Source organism: Hypomesus nipponensis, chromosome 19 (assembly GCF_054491055.1).
Source record: "Hypomesus nipponensis isolate SF chromosome 19, ASM5449105v1, whole genome shotgun sequence".
In the NCBI taxonomy this organism is placed as follows: Eukaryota; Metazoa; Chordata; class Actinopteri; order Osmeriformes; family Osmeridae; genus Hypomesus; species Hypomesus nipponensis.
In genome coordinates, this window is record NC_140379.1 from 16299388 (window position 1) to 16319694 (window position 20307).

Genomic DNA, 20307 nt, shown 5'->3' on the forward strand with positions numbered 1-20307 from the left:
GTGTCGTCTACGTTATTTTCTGCATTAACAAATTCTCATGTTTGTTATGTATATACAAGCCAAGGTTCTTGATTTTTAAGTAGCCTTGCAAAACAACCAGAGGCATTTGTAAGGTGTCAACAAGTGTATTCATATGTAGCATATTGGATACTTCATAGCACTATGTGATGCCTGATCTCTGTAAATTAATGACTAGCACTTTCATACTGTTCAGGTCTCCTAGCCTTCTGTATCAGACTGCAAATTTTTTAAATCAATTAAGACTATTTAAAACACAAACAGCTGTAACTTTGTTACTTTGCAAGCGACTTCTCCTGTAAGGGTTGATTGTCACATGTATTTGGTTACGGTGGGAAATGGGTGGCATCATGCTGCTGCTAAAATGGAAACATTCTAGATTCCTGAAAAAAGAGAATGCCCTTGGTGTTCAGTTTGGATACAGGACATGTTTGTGAGCACTGAAAGTCAATTGGATTATACTTCATTGAAGCATGTACAATTGGACTTGATCGTGAGGGTCTCAAGCATTTGGTTGGTGTATGGATGAACCATCTATATATACAACATATTAAAGAAAACTTAAGTTGGAATGTATGCAATCGAGTGTTTACTTAATTATTTCTTATGGGTTACAAATACCATTGATCTGTAATTATCTTGTTCGATGTAAAAATCTGGTATATTTATATTTATTAGTGACAACAAAATGAATTTGTGCTGCAAGGAGATTTCTGTGCGTAGGCTACATGAGGTTTGTGATTGTACTACAAACACTCTAAAGTTCTATTATTGCACTGCATTACCCACAACACCCTGCTTTCTGACTCGTAGCTGTTGCTGTTCCAAAATGGCAGCCTAGTTTCCTGTCGTTGCAAATACGAATATTACAAATTGAAACAGGCCAGTTCATACATGGATCACACGCGATAAACAACGATGTTATCGTAAATCGTTATTGAATCTGTTAACAGGATATAAACGACTTTTCAATATGTGTCCGTACTGACCCGGAATGACCTGCGATAAAACGTACGGTGTAACCTAAATGGGAACATGAACAGAGAGCTTGAGAAAGATTCAGGGCCAATAGGAGTGCCTAAGATAATTCGGGACCGAAATGGTAGCCAATCGTGAAGGTGAGGTAGGGTTAAGCGTTGTTGTTATTCATTTTTATAGGGTACAGGACGTTTTCTTTCCCTAATGCAGTGGTGGTCGAACCAAGGGATTGTTGGAAATTTCGGAGGTTCGTAATGTTTTTACCCAGTGTGCTTTATTCTTACTGCCATTCGGATTCCCAGCGTGGATCTTGAAAGATAGCGTGCGGAGCGGGCATTTTTTACAACAGTTTTTGATTACGTAATCTAAACACACATTCACAACTTTGATGTCCACGATATTGCTATCGACAGTTGAGTGATTTGAACCCGCGCTCTTTGCCCGCTGAATGTGAATTTCCCTAGCTAGCTAGCTAAATAGGTATCAAACACGTGCATACTTCACAGCATTTGGTGATGAACTCCGATGAATCACACTGCTTGTATGATAGTGTGTGACTATTTGACACAAAATGCAGTGATAATGTGCAATTAAGTATTTTAGTTTTATGTATGTTGCATTAATCTTTACTGTGCCAATCACGTAAAACGTCACCGGCTAGTAGTAGCAACAGTACTCGAGCAGTTTTACTTTACTTTGTAGAATCTACGCGTTTGGTTGTGACCAGCTAATGTCGATGGCTTGCCATCGTTGTCAACCTTCTTAAAGTTCGCTAGCTAGTTGTGCAATAGTGTGTCTGCACACACGGGCTAGATTCCTACCAAGATGGCTAGTTTAGCGATGCTTTCTCAAACTTACGTTGTCTGTCTATAGGGCTGCCATGCTATTGGCTCAAGTTAACCCGAGTTTGCAGCCAGTGACTCTTGCTGATGGATCAACAGTTTACATCCAGTGTACCCCAGCAGGTAATTTCAGTCTACCATCTCTACGTACCAAACACTTTTAATGTGTTTATTTCACTGAACCATTTATGTCTAGAAAATGTGGTTAAATTAATACTAACGGACATGTATCACTTATGTTGATGTAACTGTATTATTGGAAGGTCAGTCTACTTGAATTCAGTTCAGTTTCCCTTTCAGGTACTAAGTTCATGGATGGACAGCTCATTCAGTTGGAAGATGGATCTGCAGCACATCATGTCTCAATAACAGGTCTGGTTTCCCCATTCTTAATATTATTACTGCTTTTTAATGCAGTATTCTATACCTAGGAAATGGCCTCCAAAAAACAGTTTCATTTATTTGTATTCTTGTCAGACGAGACCAGCAGGTGGACAGGTTCTCCACTGTGTGATGTGATCGGGGGTGATGCTCTGAGACTGGAGAACGGTCAAGCTGTACTGCTGGAAGATGGCACTGCTGCTTACATACACCCCCCCAAAGGTATGACCTCTTTTATCAAGAAACCTTGACATGACAAAGCTGGATTGCACCTTTTGGACCTGAATGGAATTTAAGGCATTGTGGCTATAGCCTGGGAAACATTCTTGTAGGTACGCTAATTCGTGTCAAGTCTTCTTTATTATGTCTTATGTCACAGAGACCCATGGCCAGAATACACTGCAGGCTGTCCAGTTGGAAGATGGCACCACAGCCTATATTCAGCACACTGTGCAAATGCCCCAGTCCAATACCATTCTGGCCACCCATGCAGGTAGCACAGTGTCAGACTTCAATGATGGCACCATCGACCAAGAGACCATAAGTGTGCTGGAACAGTACGCTTCCAAGGTAGTTTCTGGTAGTCTGGCAGTTCATACAGCTTCTTAAATGTGGTCTGGATATGAGGTTGTTACATAGTAAGAGATGCATCTTCTTATCTTTTCTCCCTTTTAGGTAGAAGCTGATAAGCCTGCCACCAACTCGGGTATTATGGATACCGATCAAGATGAGGCTGTGCCCATGCAGGTACCGAACGCCCTTAGATCCTGTAATATGTCACATTTATTGTTACTAACAACTTATTAACCGAGAGTGAGGTCATGCTGGGAAATATCAGGCTGATGCTTGAATGATACGGCAAAGCCGAGGTTTGATATTTCCCAGCATGACCTCGCTATTGCTCGGTCGATACATTCAAGCCTCAGCCTGACATTTACGGCATGACCTCACTCTTGGTTAGTAAGTAGTTAGTAACAATAAATCTAACATGTATATAAATATGACAGTGTATCTTACTTACAAATATCCCCCTGACAGACTGGGGTTCAGAATCGCAGTAAAGAGCATTCATCTGGAAAAGCCTTCAGCTGTGATTATGAGGGCTGTGGGAAACTTTATACTACAGCACACACACACACACACACCCTCCCTGTCTTTACATTGGAGGAATGTAGAATAATAGAGTATAGCAATACATCTAACTTTGTCTTGCTCTTGTACTGCCTCTACAGGTACATGAAAGGGTGCACACAGGTGGCAAGCCACATCTGTGTAATGTCAAAGGCTGTGGGAAGAAGTATGGCACAGGTAAAAACAAATATACATACATACATACATACATACATACATACATACATACATACATACATACATACATACATACATACATACATACATACATACATACATACATACATACATACATACATACATACATACATACATACATACATACATACATACATACATACATACATACGTATGTATGTATTCGATGAAAAAATATTTCCCTGTTTTGCAAAGTGAATGTGCATCTAAAATAAATGTCTGTCACAAGGCTATGAGTTAAAAAGTCACCTGAAGACACACACAGGAGAGACGCCTTACCGCTGCCAAGAACCGACTTGTCGAAAATCATTCAGGACGTCAGGACAACTCCTGACGCATGTCAGGACCCACACAGGTACACTCGATGGATTTGAAATCCCTGATAAAATATGGTCAACAGTGATCATTTGGATGAACCTTTATCGTTTTTCTCCCTCATTCAGCAGTGGTTAGGAAAAACAACGTTTCTATTCATGTTGTGTTGGTGATGTTCTCTGGCCTGTAGGTGAAAGGCCATTTGCGTGTCCGTTTGAGGGGTGCGGAAGAACTTTCATCGCCTCAAACCCCAGGAAAGTGCACATTCGCAAACACACCGGAGAGAGGCCGTACTCCTGCTCAGAGCCAGGCTGTGGACGCTCCTTCACCTCTACCAGCAGTTACAGGAGCCACATGAGAATCCACACAGGTACACTCAGAACCTCCCTTTCAGCTCAAACACACGTACGTTTTAATCTTGTATAGTGTGATTGATGGTGATCTTTGCTTATAGGAGAAAAGCCGTATCTGTGTACAGTCCCAGGTTGTGACAAGCGATTTACAGAATACTCAACCCTTTACAAACACCATGAGGTCCACATACCATTCAACCCATACAGCTGCAACCACTGTGGAAAGTCCTACAAGACGATTTCCTACCTGGCCCGTCACAAATGCACTGCGCACAACGACACAGAGGTCATTGAGGAGGAGCAGGAGGCCTACTTTGAATCTCCTGCAGGTGAGTCAGGAGTTCAAAAAAGATACAAGAAAAGAATGATTAACCTCCTAGGCTGTAAAAGGTACTTACGAGTGAACTTATCACTTGTCTATGGCCTTCAAAGGCTGACGCAATATTGACTCATGGTTGGTTGTGGACTACTTTTCTTGCCTCTCCTTATAAGGACTGAAACCAGGGATGGCTCATTGGCCCAGTGACCTTAGGATTGTTAAGAAATCTTTTTTCTTTGGGGGGTGGAGGTGGGTAATCTTAGAAGCCATTGATGACCCCCCTGTGAACTTTAGTGTGACGGTTGGAGAGGAGGAGGAGCCTGGCACAGAACAGATGACTGAAGCAGAGGCCATTAGTCAGCAGCATTTGGCTCCCCTCACACACAATGGAAGTCAACAGGTTAGCTCACAACCTCTCTTTCTCCACAACCCCATTTAGCACTCTGCATCTGCCAAATAAACAACAGAGTGCTTATGACTGCACTGACACAATAGCAGATGGCGAGTGTCTAATAATTGCTAATAAACAAAATGCCCAGCCAGAGGTAGGGCATCTTTTAGCCACCTCAAACGGTACTCAAATCACTGTGCAGGTGGGTGGGTCCTTCTGCTACAGAACACTACAAATTACACCATAACTGAAAGAGGTACACAATAGAGCTGCCTTCTTGCAAAACTGCAGAGTTCATATTACAGTTTAGTTGTGTGCCTTTAGCACGAGAGAGATGTGGGGAAAGTCCCATAGTACCCTCACTTGGTCACTGTTGTGAAACAGTCAGTGGATGATTATTTAACTATTCCATGCAGTCAGATAATGTCATTCTAAATCATTGTTTTGATTGGTTGTATAGATAAACAGGTTCCTAGTGTTGTTTGTTTGAAGAACTTGTTTGTAGTTGAACTGGAAAATCAGTTCAGCGAATTGCTTTTGTCTAAAGTAATCTCATCAATCTCTTATGATGTTAATGAAGGATTTTTCAAGATTGCTTTCATCCTAAACCAGATTTTTCCATTGTTGCTGGATATCAGTAATGGGAGGAACCCTGGTTTTGATGGATTTAAGGATAATTAATTTTTCAGGATGTAGAGATTCTTTTTGTTACACTTGAATGCTTTGTTGACTGAATCATTTTCACAATTTTCTTAGCTCAGTGAACAACCCACTTTAGAAGAAGCCATCCATAAAGCATCCAGTAAACATCAAGAAGAAACGGAGCAATTAGAAGATTTACTCGTGCTACTTTGGAGAAAATGTGACTGGACTGGATGGGCAGACGTACTGGCTATTGATATTACGGTATTCTACATAGAACACACATGAAGTTAGTGGTTATGAAACAACATAATTATTCATTCAATTCTGTACATAGTTATTTAAAATATTTGCAGAAAGACTGAAAGTCTTGAAAGATGATTTCGAAAAGTTACAGCAGGAACCATAATTGTATTTTTTTTTTTCTATTTTGGTGAATACTGTATTTTGTGTATATAAATGAATCATTATATATTACTTTGGAATTTGTAAAAAAAAAAATACTAATAAAGGATTCACACTGATTGGTAAAGAAAGCGAATTTGCACCTTTTTGTGCAATGTGCATGCTCTCTAATGGACAATTATTTATGTTCACATCAGTACTCCTACAGGGTAATTAATTATTTTCAGATCAGTACTCCTTTAGGTTAATTAATTATGTTCAGATCAGTAGGCTACTAGGGTAGTTATGTTCAGATCAAAGGTTTGTATAAAGGGGGGATAGTATTCAGACAGCAAAAGAACAAGACATAGGGGTTAAGATACAAGATTGTCATTATACAAAATATAAGACAGACCTTGTAACTTGCTCAGTGAAGTGGTTGGGAAGTGGCGTGGTGACGTAGAGATTTTCTACTAAGTGTAGAACGTCCCCTTTTCAAACAGGACCAGACCTCTCCCATTGGTTGAAGACTGGAATAATTTCTCCAACGGTCGCGGGAAGAGAAACAGTGGGTTGAACAAGAGTTTCTTGACAACACTATTTGTAAACAAATGTTTGATCGGACAACTTGTGAATTAATCTAATACGTTTTGACGACTGAAACGGATTCGTTGTTGGGACTAAGTGAGCACGTTTCTTACTACCGAAATAGTAAATGGCTTGCTGAGAGCACAGCAACGTGGGCTGTCTGGATACTGGAAAACGCACGGGGCACAACAAGCGTGAAATGTTAGCAAGCTAACTTGCTAGCTTGCCTATCTGAAGAATACCGTTTTGGAAGCAAAGCGATTGTGAACATAATCTTTCAAACGTGAGAAAGTTGTGCCATGGGCACAATAAGGAGGTTACGATACTAGAATTTCCAAAACTTTTCCACTGGCAGTAAACTTTAAGGACGCGTGGTTAGCTAGCTAGCAAACTCACTGGAGCATGAGTTTAAGTTGCCGATTGTTCGTCAGCACGTCACCGAAGATGGGACCTATTCGGCAGAGACTGGAATTTTCTCAGAGTGATGGAGAAGATGAAGCAAATAGCATTGAAACGGAGACAGGCCTGAATGAATTAGATTCGCCTGTGCAATCGCATGCCAAAGAAAACCAAGATGTTCGCAACAGCACACTTCTACCTGCAACGGAGGAAGATGCAGCGCTGTGGGACGAGGAAGGCTTCGGTTGTTTGTCTCCGCTAAAATCTCCAGGGAGTTACATGATGAAGGGATCGCCTTCTCCAAGAAAAGGAGTGCGTACATATTACAACAGCTCGCCGCCTGAGTTGTCATACAGCAGGGAAGACGAGACCAGCCCCAGATCACCTTTGCCTGATTGTCCCGACACGCCACCCCATAAAACCTTCAGAAAACTCAGGCTGTTTGATGTGCCTCACACGCCTAAGGTTGGTGTAAAACAACTCCGTTATAAATTACATGTAACATTGAGTTGGACCAACTGCAGAATATTTTCTTTAACATGCGATTGACCTGTTTGTGTAGGTCTTCTGTATTCACGGTCGCCTGTATTGAACAACCCCTTCCCCATGTTGTCCAATCATGTAAATGGCGTTAGTTACTTATGTCATGTTTTTTTTGTCTGTCTATTTTAGAGTCTGCTGTCAAGGGCCAGAGCTGTGGCGTCCGTGTCTGCAGTACACCGAGTTAATGTCTTCAGCAATGTGGACTCGTCGGGGAAACCCCACACAGACAGCCGACGCAGACACACACCCATGATCAACATAAACCCCTTTACTCCTGACTCACTGCTCATCCAGACAGAAACACTCCAGAGGAAAACCCGCAAGAGATCACATTGGAATGAGTAAGTTATCCTGCCTGGCTGTGGAACAACTAGGAGGGATCTTGTGAGTTTTGTTGAGGCAACTGACCCACTAAACTGATCATTTTCTACTGTGGTGGGCTCTCGGTTTATTTGGAAGAACAAGAATGCCTGTTTACAGCCAGAAGTTATCTTGGTGAACTTGGCTATTTTTTAAGTATTGTAACCAGTGAAACCATAATTCCTTAACACTTACACCTACTTAACTTAGTTGGAACTTTTGTACCTACAAACCAACTAACTTAAAACATTGTTGCATGTGACTAAATGTTGAATTATAGATTTCTGTGTGGATGAGTGGAACTCATTGGAACTGCACTATTGACAATGCCACAGTTGACTTAAATACCTGCCCCTGAGAGGTTCGTTAAATCGGTTGGCTATTGCTTGACTAGAAGTTGGCAGCCAGCCGAAGCCACATGGTCACACACTCACCATGTGCGCTTGTAGTGTTTCCTGTTGCCCTCTAGTGTTTCTCATGTGACATAACACCTATGGTCTTTTTTTGTCTCCTCAGCTCCTGTGGCGAGGACATGGAAGTAAGCGATGCAGAGTTTGAGGAGGACATCATTCCCCCATCCAAGGTACATTTTGAAATCACAATCATGACCGTTCCATTGCATTCGCAAATAAATGCATTTCTTTTAGACTTGTTCATCTTGTAACGCCTTCAAACCTTTTTTTGGGCAGAGAATGACTCTCCTTGACAGCAACATGATGTCTAGATACACCACAGAGTTTCACGAGCTAGAGAAGATCGGATCGGGGGAGTTTGGCTCCGTTTTCAAGTGTGTGAAGAGACTGGATGGATGCATCTACGCCATCAAATGCTCCAAGAAGCCTCTCGCTGGATCAGTAGACGAGTACGAGGATTTAAAAATGGTACGCCAGTTCCAAACCGTGTGTGTGGGGATATCTTTTTAAATATTCTGTGATGATTTGTGTGTCTCAGGCAGAATGCCCTTCGGGAGGTATATGCCCATGCTGTCTTGGGACAGCACCCACACGTGGTCCGGTACTACTCTGCCTGGTCCGAGGATGACCGCATGCTGATCCAGAACGAGTACTGTAACGGGGGAACGCTCGCTGATGAGGTCACAGAGAACTACAGAAGTATGCACTTCTTCTCTGAACTGAACCTGAAGGACCTGCTCCTGCAGGTGGCCCGGGGGCTGAAGTACATTCACTCAACTTCTTTGGTCCACATGGACATCAAGCCCAGTAAGTAACTGCTGTTTCCATAGCTTTCCTCGTATGGTACATATTGTGTTATATACAATATATGACTGTTGGAACCAACTATTGGATCCCTCTGGAGGGGGGAAACGTGTCCTAAAACAACTTTAATTTTCCAGGCAACATCTTCCTGTCTCGGAGGATCGTGGTGTCCGTGGATGAATTTGATGACGATGATGGAACAAATACGAACGTTGTTTACAAAATAGGTCAGTCACTTGCGCAACATCCAGTTGTGTGACGCCTTTTTTCAAATCTCAAACACACCGTTTTACTATCTGACTCTGGGGACTGACTCTAAAGTTGTCTGTGCTTGATTACCAGGGGATCTTGGACATGTGACCAGAGTAGACAACCCCCATGTCGAAGAAGGAGACAGCAGGTATCTGGCCAATGAAGTCTTGCAGGAGGTAAATAAAAGCACTTCCTCGCTCGGTCATTCTATACTGACCAAGGACAATACAAAACTCGTTCTTTTGTTGTTGTGGCTAAGCAAGCTATTCACCCAATCAACCTGTTTTTCCAGGACTACAGGAACCTCACGAAGGCGGATATTTTTGCCCTGGCACTGACTCTAATCAGTGCCTCAGGGGCGGAATCCCTTCCAAGCAATGGGGATAGGTGGCATGACATAAGACAAGGAAAACTGCCACATATTCCACAAGTGCTCTCGCACGACTTCTTAAGTTTACTCAAGGTAGGAAACCCCCCCCACATACTAGTGGCTCGATGCTTTCGAGGATACCAGACGTCGTATTACATGGTCTCTGTGAGGCTCCCTTCAGGAGGTTGTTTTAACGGTGTCTTGCGGTCTGCAGTTGATGATCCACCCTGAGCCCGAGCGGAGGCCGTCGGCGTCGGCCCTCACCAAGCACCCGGTCCTCCTCACCGCCTCGCGCATGAGCGCCGACCAGCTGCGGGTCGAACTCAACGCGGAGAAGTTCAAAAATGCACTCCTGCAAAAGTGCGTATACATTTACTACCCTACGGTTGTTTACCTGTCACTTAAGTGCACCCCGACAGCCATAAGGAATGACTTCCCAGGTGAAGCCAGGTTTTCCCCCTCCAGCGACGGAGCGTTCTGTTGACTTGTGAGCGTTCCACGGTTGTTGACGTTGTGTGTTTGTCCTCTTGCAGGGAGCTGAAGAAGGCCCAGCTGGCCAAGGTGGCAGCTGAGGAGAAGATCCTGCACACAGACCGGATCCTGACCCGCTCCACCCTGCAGACCAGCAGGAGCTCCAGGCTCATTGGCAAGAAGATGAACCGCTCTGTTAGCCTGACCATCTACTGACAGGGCCTGACCCAGAGCCCAGGCCCAGAACTGGGAAGCGGCTGTCTCAGAGCAGACTGGGAGAACCTGGAAGAACGGCCGTCAAATCTGACTGAACATGCGCGCGCACACGCACACTTACCATGAATCATAGTTCATTCATGCTAGATGGGTACTTCGAGGATTGTAAATTCAGTGGACCAAATGCATGCCACTCGTAAAGTGTGGAGCACTTGGAATATGCTGTTGAATGATGTGGTGGGGGGGGGGCGGGGGGGGTTAATTGATTCTTCCAGTTAGTGTAAGGGGTTGGGACTGTGATGTTGCACCTTACAGCCTGTGATATGTACCTGAAGACAGGTAATGAAACTGGACCATTGCACTTTGAATCTAATGGGTGAACTTGCCTTAAAAAAACAACAACCTGCTGCTATGTATGTGGTTTGTCTTTCAGTGTGATGAAGTTCAGTGAGTTTATATATCATACACATTTTGAAGTGTCTGTTTCTTTTAAACACAATTCTGGTCTAGTTCCTCATCATTTAGGTCTATTACAGTATTTTCATTATGTACAGAGTTGTGTACACTTTGTTCTTTCTAAACTCATTCATAATTCATGATGAGCTGATCATTCGTGAAAGAAGCGATTGATACAGGTCAATCATGGAATGTTTTTATCTGTCTGATTATAATTTGTACTTTCAATATGATGGATGGAGAAATTGAATGCCTGTTAGTCAGTATTTAAGCTGTTTTTCCTTAACTACATATGTAGCATTCATTTAGCCGTTTTAATGTTGTTAACTGTGAAAACATCATTACAATGATGCATATTATGCATGTAGATATTCTGATAACGTTTGGTTTAATGTTACCGGTTCCTCTTCAATAAATTCGCTTTTTCACTTGAATCCTTTAATTGTGAACATTTCACTTTTGACACTAAATTAAGCACTAATGTCGGCAAATTATGAATAATTGCCCTATTTAACATTAGTATAATTGCCACATCTGAACAGATGTGTTTTCATAAAGGGTTATATATAAGGTCGCAACGTGCATATGTCTTTCCGAAAAGACAGCGGTGACACCGTGGTCACGTGACAGTCGGTATCTAATTTTAAGTCAACTGTCTGAAGTTGTACTTGCTCAGAGGACGGCGATATCTCCGACGCTGAAATGGGATCGAGGGACGAACTTTTGAAGCCAATATGGCACGCGTTCACGGCTCTGGATGTGGATCAAAGTGGAAAGGTTTCCAAATCTCAGTTGAAGGTATGTTAACTAGTTTACAAACGGAGCAAATGAGTATTTGTTTAGATACATTTGTTAAATGTAGAGATTTAAATCAGTACGTGACATGAAGCGGACAGAAACAAATATCCCTGGTCTGGTCGCATACAACCACTCTATTCAGTTACTAACTTTATTCCAAAATGTAATTGTGAGAAATCGCCTCGTAGCAGACGCAGTTGTGAATAGGGAACTAGAAAACCAGACTGTAGCCTAGACTTTTTTCCTGGTGTTCGGTGATGATCTCAATACATTAACTGCATTTTGTGTATCATGTCATTGTTCCGACCAGTTTCCTCTAGTTTTGGGGAAGTTTGTGAACTTTATGACACTGGAGTCAGCACTAGACAGCAGAATGTGCTGACAACTGACCTTAAACGTAAAGTCATTCTTTCAGTCACCAGCTTACTGATGCTCCATGTATTTGCCAAAAACAGATATAAAGCCAATCAATGTTTTCAGGCTAGTTCAATAATAGAATATCGTCTCAAAGTCTCACCCAGCAGAGCGCTTTTTTGATCCACAATCGATGCTTTTTTGTTGATCATGTAATGCTGACTATGTAAATAAGAGGAATTAAAGGGAAGTAGAAATGTTCTGGCTGTGAGAACGTCTCTGGAAAGGGAGGGCAGGGCTTGTTTTCCTGTTTGGGCCTGGACCCTCAGTGCCAGGACCTGATAAAGACGCAGTCTGCCTGCCACCAGACTGCCTGTGGAGGGGTCCTGCAACCGCACAACACTGCTGAAGGAAAACCCCAATTCAGCACTGACGATACAGTGAAAACACTCCATTGTTACTCTTGTGTTTGTTCATTCAATGTCCAGATGGGTGTTTTTGTCAAGATTTGAAACAGATTTTGATAACACGTCATTTTTCAAAGATGGAAAAGATTTCTATCATAAACAAATGTTGTTGACAAGAACAGACAAGGTGACACATGTTGCTTGAAATGATGAAAGCGCATGCTTTCATATTCATCACCATCCATGTGGGTTGAGCGCTGGGGGAATTCTGATAGTGGCTAATTATATTCTGTAAAGACAAAGTTTCTACTGTATACCTGCTTGATCTGATGACGACACATACTTTCCATCAGTGTGTGACTTTGGTGTACAGTTGGACCATTTTTGTAGTTGCCAGTCATATTCTATAAAAAGCATGATTCCTGCTGTGTTGGGTAAATGTTAGGTAAAATAGTAGATGCTCTACTGACTTGTACAATGACCCGTGTGTGGCAGGTGCTGTCTCACAACCTGTGCACTGTGATGAAGATCGCCCATGACCCTGTGGCCCTGGAAAGTCACTTTAAGGATGATGACGAGGGGCCTGTGTCCAACCAGGGCTACATGCCCTATCTCAGCAGATTCATACTGGACAAGGTGAGCTCACAGGCTGCATTAGCTGCCTTCTCAATTTCCCTTTTTAAAACAACTTTTTATTGTTTTAATAGAGCTCTGGTTGATAATGTGGTTGGTGTCTGCTATTAGCATGGATGACTAAAACGGCAAAAAAGTGTGACAAAAAAAACTGAGGATTTTCAAGCCAATTGTGAGACACTGATAAATGTGTCATCACAGTGGTGCTCTGTGGTTCTGGTCTCAAGGACAGCTCCACAGTCGGATAAATAATCTGCTAACAATGCAACTTCTAAGTAGACATGCTCATCTTTTAAAATGTTTGTCAGCGGTCATGAAAGCACTGTTGAGCTGGTTCACACCAGTAAAGAAACAGACAAGTGCGATGGCAGTGTTTTATGTCTGAATCAGTTTTTCTCCCCCACAACAATCTCGCCTTCAATGGGATTATTGTCCCAGGCTCTCTAATTGGCAGACTGTTCGATGCAACCCACATCTGTTGGTGTACAGTGAGGCCTGCCAACAGTCTCCATGGCAATATAACCAACACTGATGTCAATTAGTAAACTGCTTGAGTTCAGCACTATTTGTACTTGGAGGCTATTTCCTTGCCTTTCTCTCTTGGAATCTGACTTGAATTGAAATGAAGAGCTAAAGAACATTGTTTGTACTTCACATCCTGTGAGCTTCGGCATGTGAAAGCACCAGAATGTTAACCTCCCACTTAATACTTGTAAACACGGTACCCTCCCCGATACTGAAGGGTTTTATTTTCCAAGCTTTTCCAGTCAAAGGTATTTTTCTTGAGTGACCTGAAAATAACAGCAGACTTTTCACTGTCCTGTAGGTCCGGAACAACTTTGACCTCCAGGAGTTCAACAAGATGTGCTGGACTCTGTGTTTCAAGAAGAACATCACCACCAACCACCTTCTCATCTCCAACCACGATGCCTTCAAGGTCTGGTCCATCTTCAACTTCCTGTCAGAGGACCGGTACCCTCTGGTCATCGTCATTGAAGAAGTAAGACACTAGGACAGCTTCCACTCAGTGGACACAAACATGCCCTCAAAACATCTTGCCTTTCTTGGGAAATGCTCAAATGGGTCAACAGAGTAGGGGAAACTGGACAAGTACAGTATCTGATCATATTATCTGCTACATGCTGAACCTCACACTGAGAGATTGTAACGAAGCACTATAAATATGCCCACCTGTCCTTTAGTGAATAAGGGAAAACCATGTGATTTGATCTGAATAACTCATTTATACTGAATAGGAATAATAACATAAACCTTTTCAAATTCTACCACACCTCTCAGATTGAATACTTCTTGCGAAAGCTGACTGAGGCCATGGTAGGAAGTTGGAACGAGGAGTTGTTTGAGGAATACAAGCTGGCCCTCACCAAGAAGAACAGCTGTCTGAATGTGTGGGAGCTGATCGAGCTTGTGGGCATGGGTCACTTCAGCAAGGGGATGACTAACCAGACCCGCTCCATGGGCATCTCCGAGGTCTTCCAGGAGCTCATACTGGACGTGCTCAAACAGGTGAGAACCTCTCTCGCTGGTCATATCCGCATGGGAGACGATGAACATGTTTCGCGGCCTGTATTGTGCTGAACATTGTCTTCCTTCGTAGGGCTATATGTTGAAGAAAGGCCATAAAAGGAAGAACTGGACCGAACGTTGGTTTGTGCTTCGACCCAGCAACATTTCTTACTATGTGAGCGAGGACTTGGTGGACAAGAAGGGAGACATTGTACTGGACCGCAACTGTTGTGTGGAGGTGAGGGTTTATCTATGCCCCCGTCTGACTATAACAATGGAGGCTTATCGCTTGATAACGGGTGATTTCCATCCAGTGGTTCCACAGAGGAGAACAAGAGAATTCCATATCCCACCATGTCACCTAGCAGCTACTTCCTGTTAGCGCAATCTTGCTACATCACAATCCTCACATGCCAACAGCATGAGGATGGTTCGAATTTCTGCTAGACCCACCTTTTGTCCACAAGCTTCCTTGAGCATTGTTCACGGGGTCAGCCTAAGGAAGTGTGTGTGTGTGTGTGTGTGTGTGTGATGCCTTCGTCTCTCTGCAGTCTCTACCGGACAAGGAGGGAAAGAAATGCCTCTTTATAATCAAGTGCTCGACCAAAAGTTTTGAGATCAGCGCCTCGGACAAGAAGAAGAAGCAGGAGTGGACCCAAGGTAGAGAGCTCTCTCTCACCTCCAGTCCTCTGACACCTATGTAGGCCCATAGTATCTCTGCTGTGGGGACAATGGCACACCCTCTTCTTGCACACTCCCTGTGTTTCCTCAACTGTGTTCTTATCAGTATGTAGACTAAAGTTGTACTAAAATGGATAACTGGAACCTTTTATCAGAGCTTTATCTCCCTTCTGATTTCCCTCCCCCCCCCCCCCCCCCCCCCCCCCCCCCCCCCCCCCCCCAGCCATCCAGACGTGTGTCCAGCTGCTGAGGCTGGGGCTGCCCGCCCCGCACCGCGAGGCCCGCCTCCGGCGCAGGGAGCTCCGTCAGAAGCAGCAGGCGGAGCAGGAGGAGCTGGAGGAGAGGATGAGGCAGCTCCAGACCGCCAACGAGAGCAAACAGAGGCAGCTGGAGTCCATGAAGAAGGTACTTCCCACCTCACACCTGGGTGCCACTCCTCCACCCACCCACCCTCCCCCTCTTCCCCCATGAAACTGTGGCCTGTTTGTTTAGCCCATTGATTCCCCTGACCTTTTGCTCCACAGCCAATTCCAGTCGGTGTCGGTTTTGCCAGTTGTAAATGTGGATGCAGTCAACTGTCCTGGGTTACAACTTCGCTAAAGAATGTTGATTGTATGACGTAAGGTGTGTGTGTGTGACACGTGTTTGGGTGTGGGTGATGTCCTCCTAGTGCCCAAGCTTGTTTTTCCAGGTGCTAATTTGAGTTTCCTTGTTAATGTTCTTCATTGGTTGCATAGCCATTGATTTATTCAGTACTGTCGTATTAAAGCTGCCTACTCTACCACTCTCTACTTGACAGGGAATTGCAGGGGAAAGTTTTCTTGCCCTGTAATGGTGATAAAACTGCAAGTCTAATCACTCATTTGTTCTGACCTCAGGCATCTCACACTGACCTGTAAGAAGTAACGTCATCCAGACGACACAGGCAGTTTAGTCTCGTTTATAGCCTGCCCTCGTATCTGGGACGGTGCCCTAGAGAGGTGTGGCAGTGTGACCAGTTAAGACAATAGCGTGAGTGTGCAGGCAAGTTCACCCTTCTCACTGCTTTCTGTTAGATTGAACAGAATGGAAGGTCAGTGCTTACCCAGAACCCACCCACGGTCCTTTCCTGGCTTGTGGAAAAAATATCCTTCCTTTTCCTTCTTCTCTCTGAAATACCTCACCCAAAAAGGGTTGTAAGGAGTTATGGGGTCTGTGGTTTCTGTCATGTACGGTTTATCCCTCTTACAAGACTTGAATTCCCCTATACAAATGATAAAATAGAAAGTAATGTTCATAATGTGTAACTGGTCTTGTAATTATCGTAGTTTGACCCCTGTGTTGAGCTCCCACATACCATTTTCACACAGCAAAGGAAGAATGACGTTGTGTTCGATAAAAGCAAAGCAGGGAAGCAGAAGTTGAAACTCCAGATGCAAATATGCCATGCTAAGGTGCACCTGTGTGACACTCCAAAGAGTGTTGTAAAGTGGGTTTCAATACGGCTGTAAAAATACCAACTTCCTCCTTATCTGAACATCTGCCTGTATGTCTTCCTATGCATGTGTGTCTCTTAATACTGCCTAGCCTACATTACTTAGAATTGAGATGATCTATTTTGGTCCAGATACGATTGCGTCAAGAAATGATGGGTTGGTATTTCGTAAACGTTCAAACCTCTTTAAAGTACAGCTTGACACTTGTATTGCTCTTGACCTAGGTGTATTGCCTGTCCTCTTTCCAATTTCAAATCAGTTGTGTTTTAACAGTAGGCTACTTCAAGGAACATTATATCATCCAGAGTCCTGATCGTTGTATTGTCTTCAGGGTTCAAAATGTCATGCCACATCCTTGTCATGACGTGGCATCTTTTTCTCGTTGAACACAAAAAGCTCCTCAAACAAGTCCAGGAACAAGTTTCTTTTCAAGCCTCCTTGTTGGACCAAGTGAGGGTTTCCTTAGCAGGTGGTGTAAACCTGCTGCCAACAGCCTCTTCCTGTCTGTCCCTGACAGACACTGGAGGGCGAGGCTTCCAGAGCTGCCATGGAGGAGCAGAGAAGGAAGGAAACCCAGGAGCAACTGCAGGACCGCTACCGAACGGACCTGGAGAGAGAGAAGATGGTAACGTCAGCGCCAAACTGAGACTTAAAAATAAGACTGGGTTGAGTTCTCAGAGTTGACTTCCTGTTTTGTCTAACCAGACATACTGGACATGCTTACTCAGAATAACAGTAGTCAACCGTGGGAAAACGTTTGGTGAATCTTGGTAAAAAACCTTAGTCGACCTCAGCTGCTAGTCTCAAGACTTTGAGTCACCGCTGGTTGAGATGAGCAATACCAAATATTCCATGATCAGTGTGTGTGTGACGGTGCGCGTGTGCGTGTGCGTGCACTCCTTCAGGTGCGTCAGCAGATGGAGGAGCAGATGGCTCAGAAGTCCAGTGAGCTGGAGCAGTACCTGCAGCGGGTGAAGGAGCTGGAGGCCATGTACGCCCGCCTGGAGGAGGCCCTGGAGGACGAGAGGCAGGCCAGGCTGGACGAGGAGGCCATGCGCAAGCTGCAAGCTCGGTCAGGCCCCTGCCACACACACACACACACAGTACAGTCATCCAAGCATGCACCCCACTTGCATCGAGTCCCATTGCAATACTGGCATTGAAGCTGGACATGCATAATCATGCCTTGTTGTGTGTGTGTGTGTGTGTGTGTGTGTGTGGGGGTCACTCACTTAGATTACTGGAGGAGGAGTCAGCGAAGCGGGCCGAGCTGGAGCAGATTCACCTGCAGCAGCAGCGGGTCATGTCCCAGACCCAGGCTGAGAAGCAGGAGCTGGAGAGCGAGCAGCTGGCCAAGGAGCAGGCCCTGCAGGCAGCCATGCTGCAGCTGGAGAGCCTGGAGAAGGAGAGGCAGGGCGCACTGGCCCAGTACCAGGTCAGGGAGCCCCCCCTCCTGGACCTGTCAACCACAGCTGCCACCGCGAGGACCATGTCTCGCTGGCTTGTGTAGTTGATATGCCTTTAGGGTTTTTGTTACTGTTCATATAAACAAATTCTTAAGTGTGTTTTTTAAGGTTAGGTCTAAGTACTTTTTCCTCAAAATGTGCTAGCATATTATGTTTGTTTTTCAAAAAAAAAAAATCTTCTTTTTGAAACATGTTTGGTTCAAAGTTATTTTGTATTGCTATGAAGTTGTTAAATGCAACAACTGCTCTTTATCTGTGCCTTCCTGAGCCCCACCCCGACAATGCAAAACTGACCCCAAAGTGGTTTAGCATCTAACAGCCAACTGCCGAGTCAAGTTCCCCTTCTCAGAAACTGACACGAGCGTTTGACTTCTCTGTATATTCTCGGGACATCTAGTGGTGCATACCATAACCTCAGATATGTTTCTGTTATGCAGGAGGTCACTAAGAAGCGAGAGCAGGCAGCGAGCAAAACCAAGAGCTGGAAGGACAAGGTGATTAAGCATGAAGGCCTGGTCCGTCTCATCCAACCAGGTAGGAACGGTAGGCTACAAGTCACGTCATGTCCAAATCTACCCGTTTCTATTTTCCCGCCCGCGTTTGACCTCCATTTGTCATTGGTCCCCTCTAACCCCTGCAGGCAGCAAGGGCCCCCAGCTGATCACAAACTGGGGCCCAGCCTCCTTCACAGACACGGAGCTGGAACTGAGGAAGAAGTCCTGGCAAGAGAAGAAGAGCCAGGAACAGTAGAGCCATCAGGAGCCCCATGCAGAGTAGACCACGCCACTCACGCCTGGACCGTTAAAAAAATAGGCCTACATGTTTTAGCATCTTAATACTGTACTGACAATGATGTTGTTGTGAATTAACACATGGAGCCACCGCTTTGACATTCCAGGTGTTCGATTGACTATTCGCTAGTTCAACAACAAATGTTCTAAAACAAGCCACAAAGTTGTATGTGGGGGGGGGATATGTGCTCAAATCTTTGTATTTTTAAACTGTTAACAATACTGCCATGCTTTTTATACAAAATGTGTATTCCTTTGGAAAAATGTCCATGTTTTATGCCATTTGTATCTGACTCTTTTGATTACCATTGTTATATCTACCAAGAGCATTGCTTAAGTGGGCATTTGTGGAAACATTGATTAATGATTACACTGAAAATCATACATGAGCGGTAACAATAAAACAGTTTGGATCTTGTTGCAGTGCATGACCACTAGGTGGCATCGTAAGCATGCATAACAAGAACCTCCACATGCTTTTCAGGGCTGAAAGTATCTGCGTGGTGGAAACCTCACATGAAGGAGGGCTGAGTGTAGATAAGTGGACCACAGTCAGACCTTCCATCTGAGTCCAGCCAGCTCTGGGCTCTCCAGTCTTGGCTGCTCTCTCCTGTCCAGGCTGCTCTCTCCTGCCAGGGCTGCTCTATCCTGTCCAGGGCTGCTCTCTCCTGTCCAGGGCTGCTCTCTCCTGTCCAGGCTGCTCTCTCCTGCCAGGGCTGCTCTCTCCTGTCCATGCTGCTATCTCCTGTCCAGGCTGCTCTCTCCTGTCCAGGCTGCCTGTGTCCCTCCACCCTGCTGTGTGACCCCCCAAGCCAGAGCCATGAGCCACACTGGCGGAGAGGCATGTTGGAGCTCCCCCAGGGGCTCCGTGTCCACTCTCTCCCCCAGGCAGGATCCACCGGGGGGCGTCAGCCAGGTGCTGGAGCCAGGACGCAGCTGGGAGAAGCCCCTCCTGACGTGGTCTAGTCACAGCTGGGGCTCTTAGCGTTCCCCTTTATGCCCCTTTCTTCTGTCAGTTCTACTTGACCCCCGATCTATAGAGAGGAAAGTGGAGGCCTAACAGCCCCGTTGGCAACGGGTCAGACGGTCAAAAGATCTGGGTCCACAGCCCTGCGTCTGACTGTGATCAGTGTCAAGGCGGTGACCACGGCGATGGATGAGGACGGTTTTTCACTCATCCATCAGACACTCGATGGCGCGCAGACAACGTCTGTGTCAAGTGGCTGTCGGAAGACGACGTTCTGTGCCAGAAGACCACCACTGAAAGATGTCTCCCCTCCATTGACACGCTCGTTAATAACTGTGAGCTCTTTGCTTTTATGTCTGAACGGGTGACATGTTATAATGGGTT

General features: G+C 44.7%; 3 protein-coding genes across 9 annotated transcripts; all 3 read left to right on the plus strand.

The window, feature by feature from the left end:
* The first annotated feature begins 836 nt into the window (after window positions 1-836).
* Window positions 837-6104, plus strand: znf143a (zinc finger protein 143a). 5 transcript variants are annotated; one of them, XR_014732264.1, is made up of 12 exons: window positions 837-1243; window positions 1870-1961; window positions 2127-2210; window positions 2316-2441; window positions 2599-2789; window positions 2895-2966; window positions 3452-3527; window positions 3778-3903; window positions 4054-4233; window positions 4318-4545; window positions 4830-4935; window positions 5683-6104. XR_014732264.1 is itself a non-coding variant. In XM_084682416.1 (12 exons), the coding sequence occupies exons 3-12, from the start codon at window positions 1877-1879 to the stop codon at window positions 5688-5690; spliced, it is 1176 nt and encodes a 391-aa protein (XP_084538542.1). In that variant the 5' UTR covers window positions 838-1029; window positions 1177-1243; window positions 1870-1876; the 3' UTR covers window positions 5691-6104. The 5 variants fall into 5 exon arrangements, 4 of the variants coding, with proteins under 4 accessions (XP_084538542.1, XP_084538545.1, XP_084538544.1 ...); XM_084682416.1 differs by lacking the exon at window positions 4830-4935 and having other exon boundaries at window positions 838-1029; window positions 1177-1243; XM_084682419.1 differs by lacking the exon at window positions 4830-4935 and having other exon boundaries at window positions 838-1243; window positions 2139-2210.
* A 358-nt stretch (window positions 6105-6462) lies between these two features.
* LOC146247233 (wee1-like protein kinase 1-A) lies at window positions 6463-11258 on the plus strand. Its single transcript, XM_084682408.1, has 10 exons — window positions 6463-7404; window positions 7612-7823; window positions 8359-8425; window positions 8532-8704; window positions 8794-9062; window positions 9197-9286; window positions 9402-9487; window positions 9604-9774; window positions 9896-10041; window positions 10215-11258. Exons 1-10 carry the CDS (start codon window positions 6943-6945, stop codon window positions 10366-10368), a joined length of 1830 nt encoding a protein of 609 aa, XP_084538534.1. The 5' UTR covers window positions 6463-6942; the 3' UTR covers window positions 10369-11258.
* Window positions 11259-11491: 233 nt separating this feature from the next.
* On the plus strand, window positions 11492-19238 carry LOC146247234 (switch-associated protein 70-like). Of its 3 annotated transcripts, none has more exons than XM_084682409.1 (12): window positions 11492-11622; window positions 12879-13019; window positions 13843-14016; window positions 14316-14543; window positions 14635-14781; window positions 15095-15203; window positions 15448-15629; window positions 17217-17324; window positions 17605-17771; window positions 17936-18134; window positions 18603-18708; window positions 18806-19238. In XM_084682409.1, exons 1-12 carry the CDS (start codon window positions 11527-11529, stop codon window positions 18913-18915), a joined length of 1767 nt encoding a protein of 588 aa, XP_084538535.1. In that variant the 5' UTR covers window positions 11492-11526; the 3' UTR covers window positions 18916-19238. The 3 variants fall into 3 exon arrangements, with proteins under 3 accessions (XP_084538535.1, XP_084538536.1, XP_084538537.1); XM_084682410.1 differs by having other exon boundaries at window positions 18603-18699; XM_084682411.1 differs by lacking the exon at window positions 17217-17324.
* Window positions 19239-20307: the final 1069 nt, after the last annotated feature.

What these genes read in the sequence shown, in the direction of transcription:
- znf143a (XM_084682418.1), top strand. Translation starts at nt 1,877, where the DNA reads ATGCTATTGGCTCAAGTTAACCCGAGTTTGCAGCCAGTGACTCTTGCT. An exon ending in ATGAGGCTGTGCCCATGCAG is followed by an intron (nt 2,967 to 3,451) that starts GTACCGAACGCC and finishes CTGCCTCTACAG; the next exon opens with GTACATGAAAGGGTGCACAC. An exon ending in TGGGAAGAAGTATGGCACAG is followed by an intron (nt 3,528 to 3,777) that starts GTAAAAACAAAT and finishes GTCTGTCACAAG; the next exon opens with GCTATGAGTTAAAAAGTCAC.
- LOC146247233 (XM_084682408.1), top strand. Translation starts at nt 6,943, where the DNA reads ATGAGTTTAAGTTGCCGATTGTTCGTCAGCACGTCACCGAAGATGGGA. An exon ending in AAGAGATCACATTGGAATGA is followed by an intron (nt 7,824 to 8,358) that starts GTAAGTTATCCT and finishes TTGTCTCCTCAG; the next exon opens with CTCCTGTGGCGAGGACATGG. An exon ending in AAAAATGCACTCCTGCAAAA is followed by an intron (nt 10,042 to 10,214) that starts GTGCGTATACAT and finishes GTCCTCTTGCAG; the next exon opens with GGAGCTGAAGAAGGCCCAGC.
- LOC146247234 (XM_084682409.1), top strand. Translation starts at nt 11,527, where the DNA reads ATGGGATCGAGGGACGAACTTTTGAAGCCAATATGGCACGCGTTCACG. An exon ending in TGGTCATCGTCATTGAAGAA is followed by an intron (nt 14,017 to 14,315) that starts GTAAGACACTAG and finishes CACACCTCTCAG; the next exon opens with ATTGAATACTTCTTGCGAAA. An exon ending in ACCGCAACTGTTGTGTGGAG is followed by an intron (nt 14,782 to 15,094) that starts GTGAGGGTTTAT and finishes GTCTCTCTGCAG; the next exon opens with TCTCTACCGGACAAGGAGGG.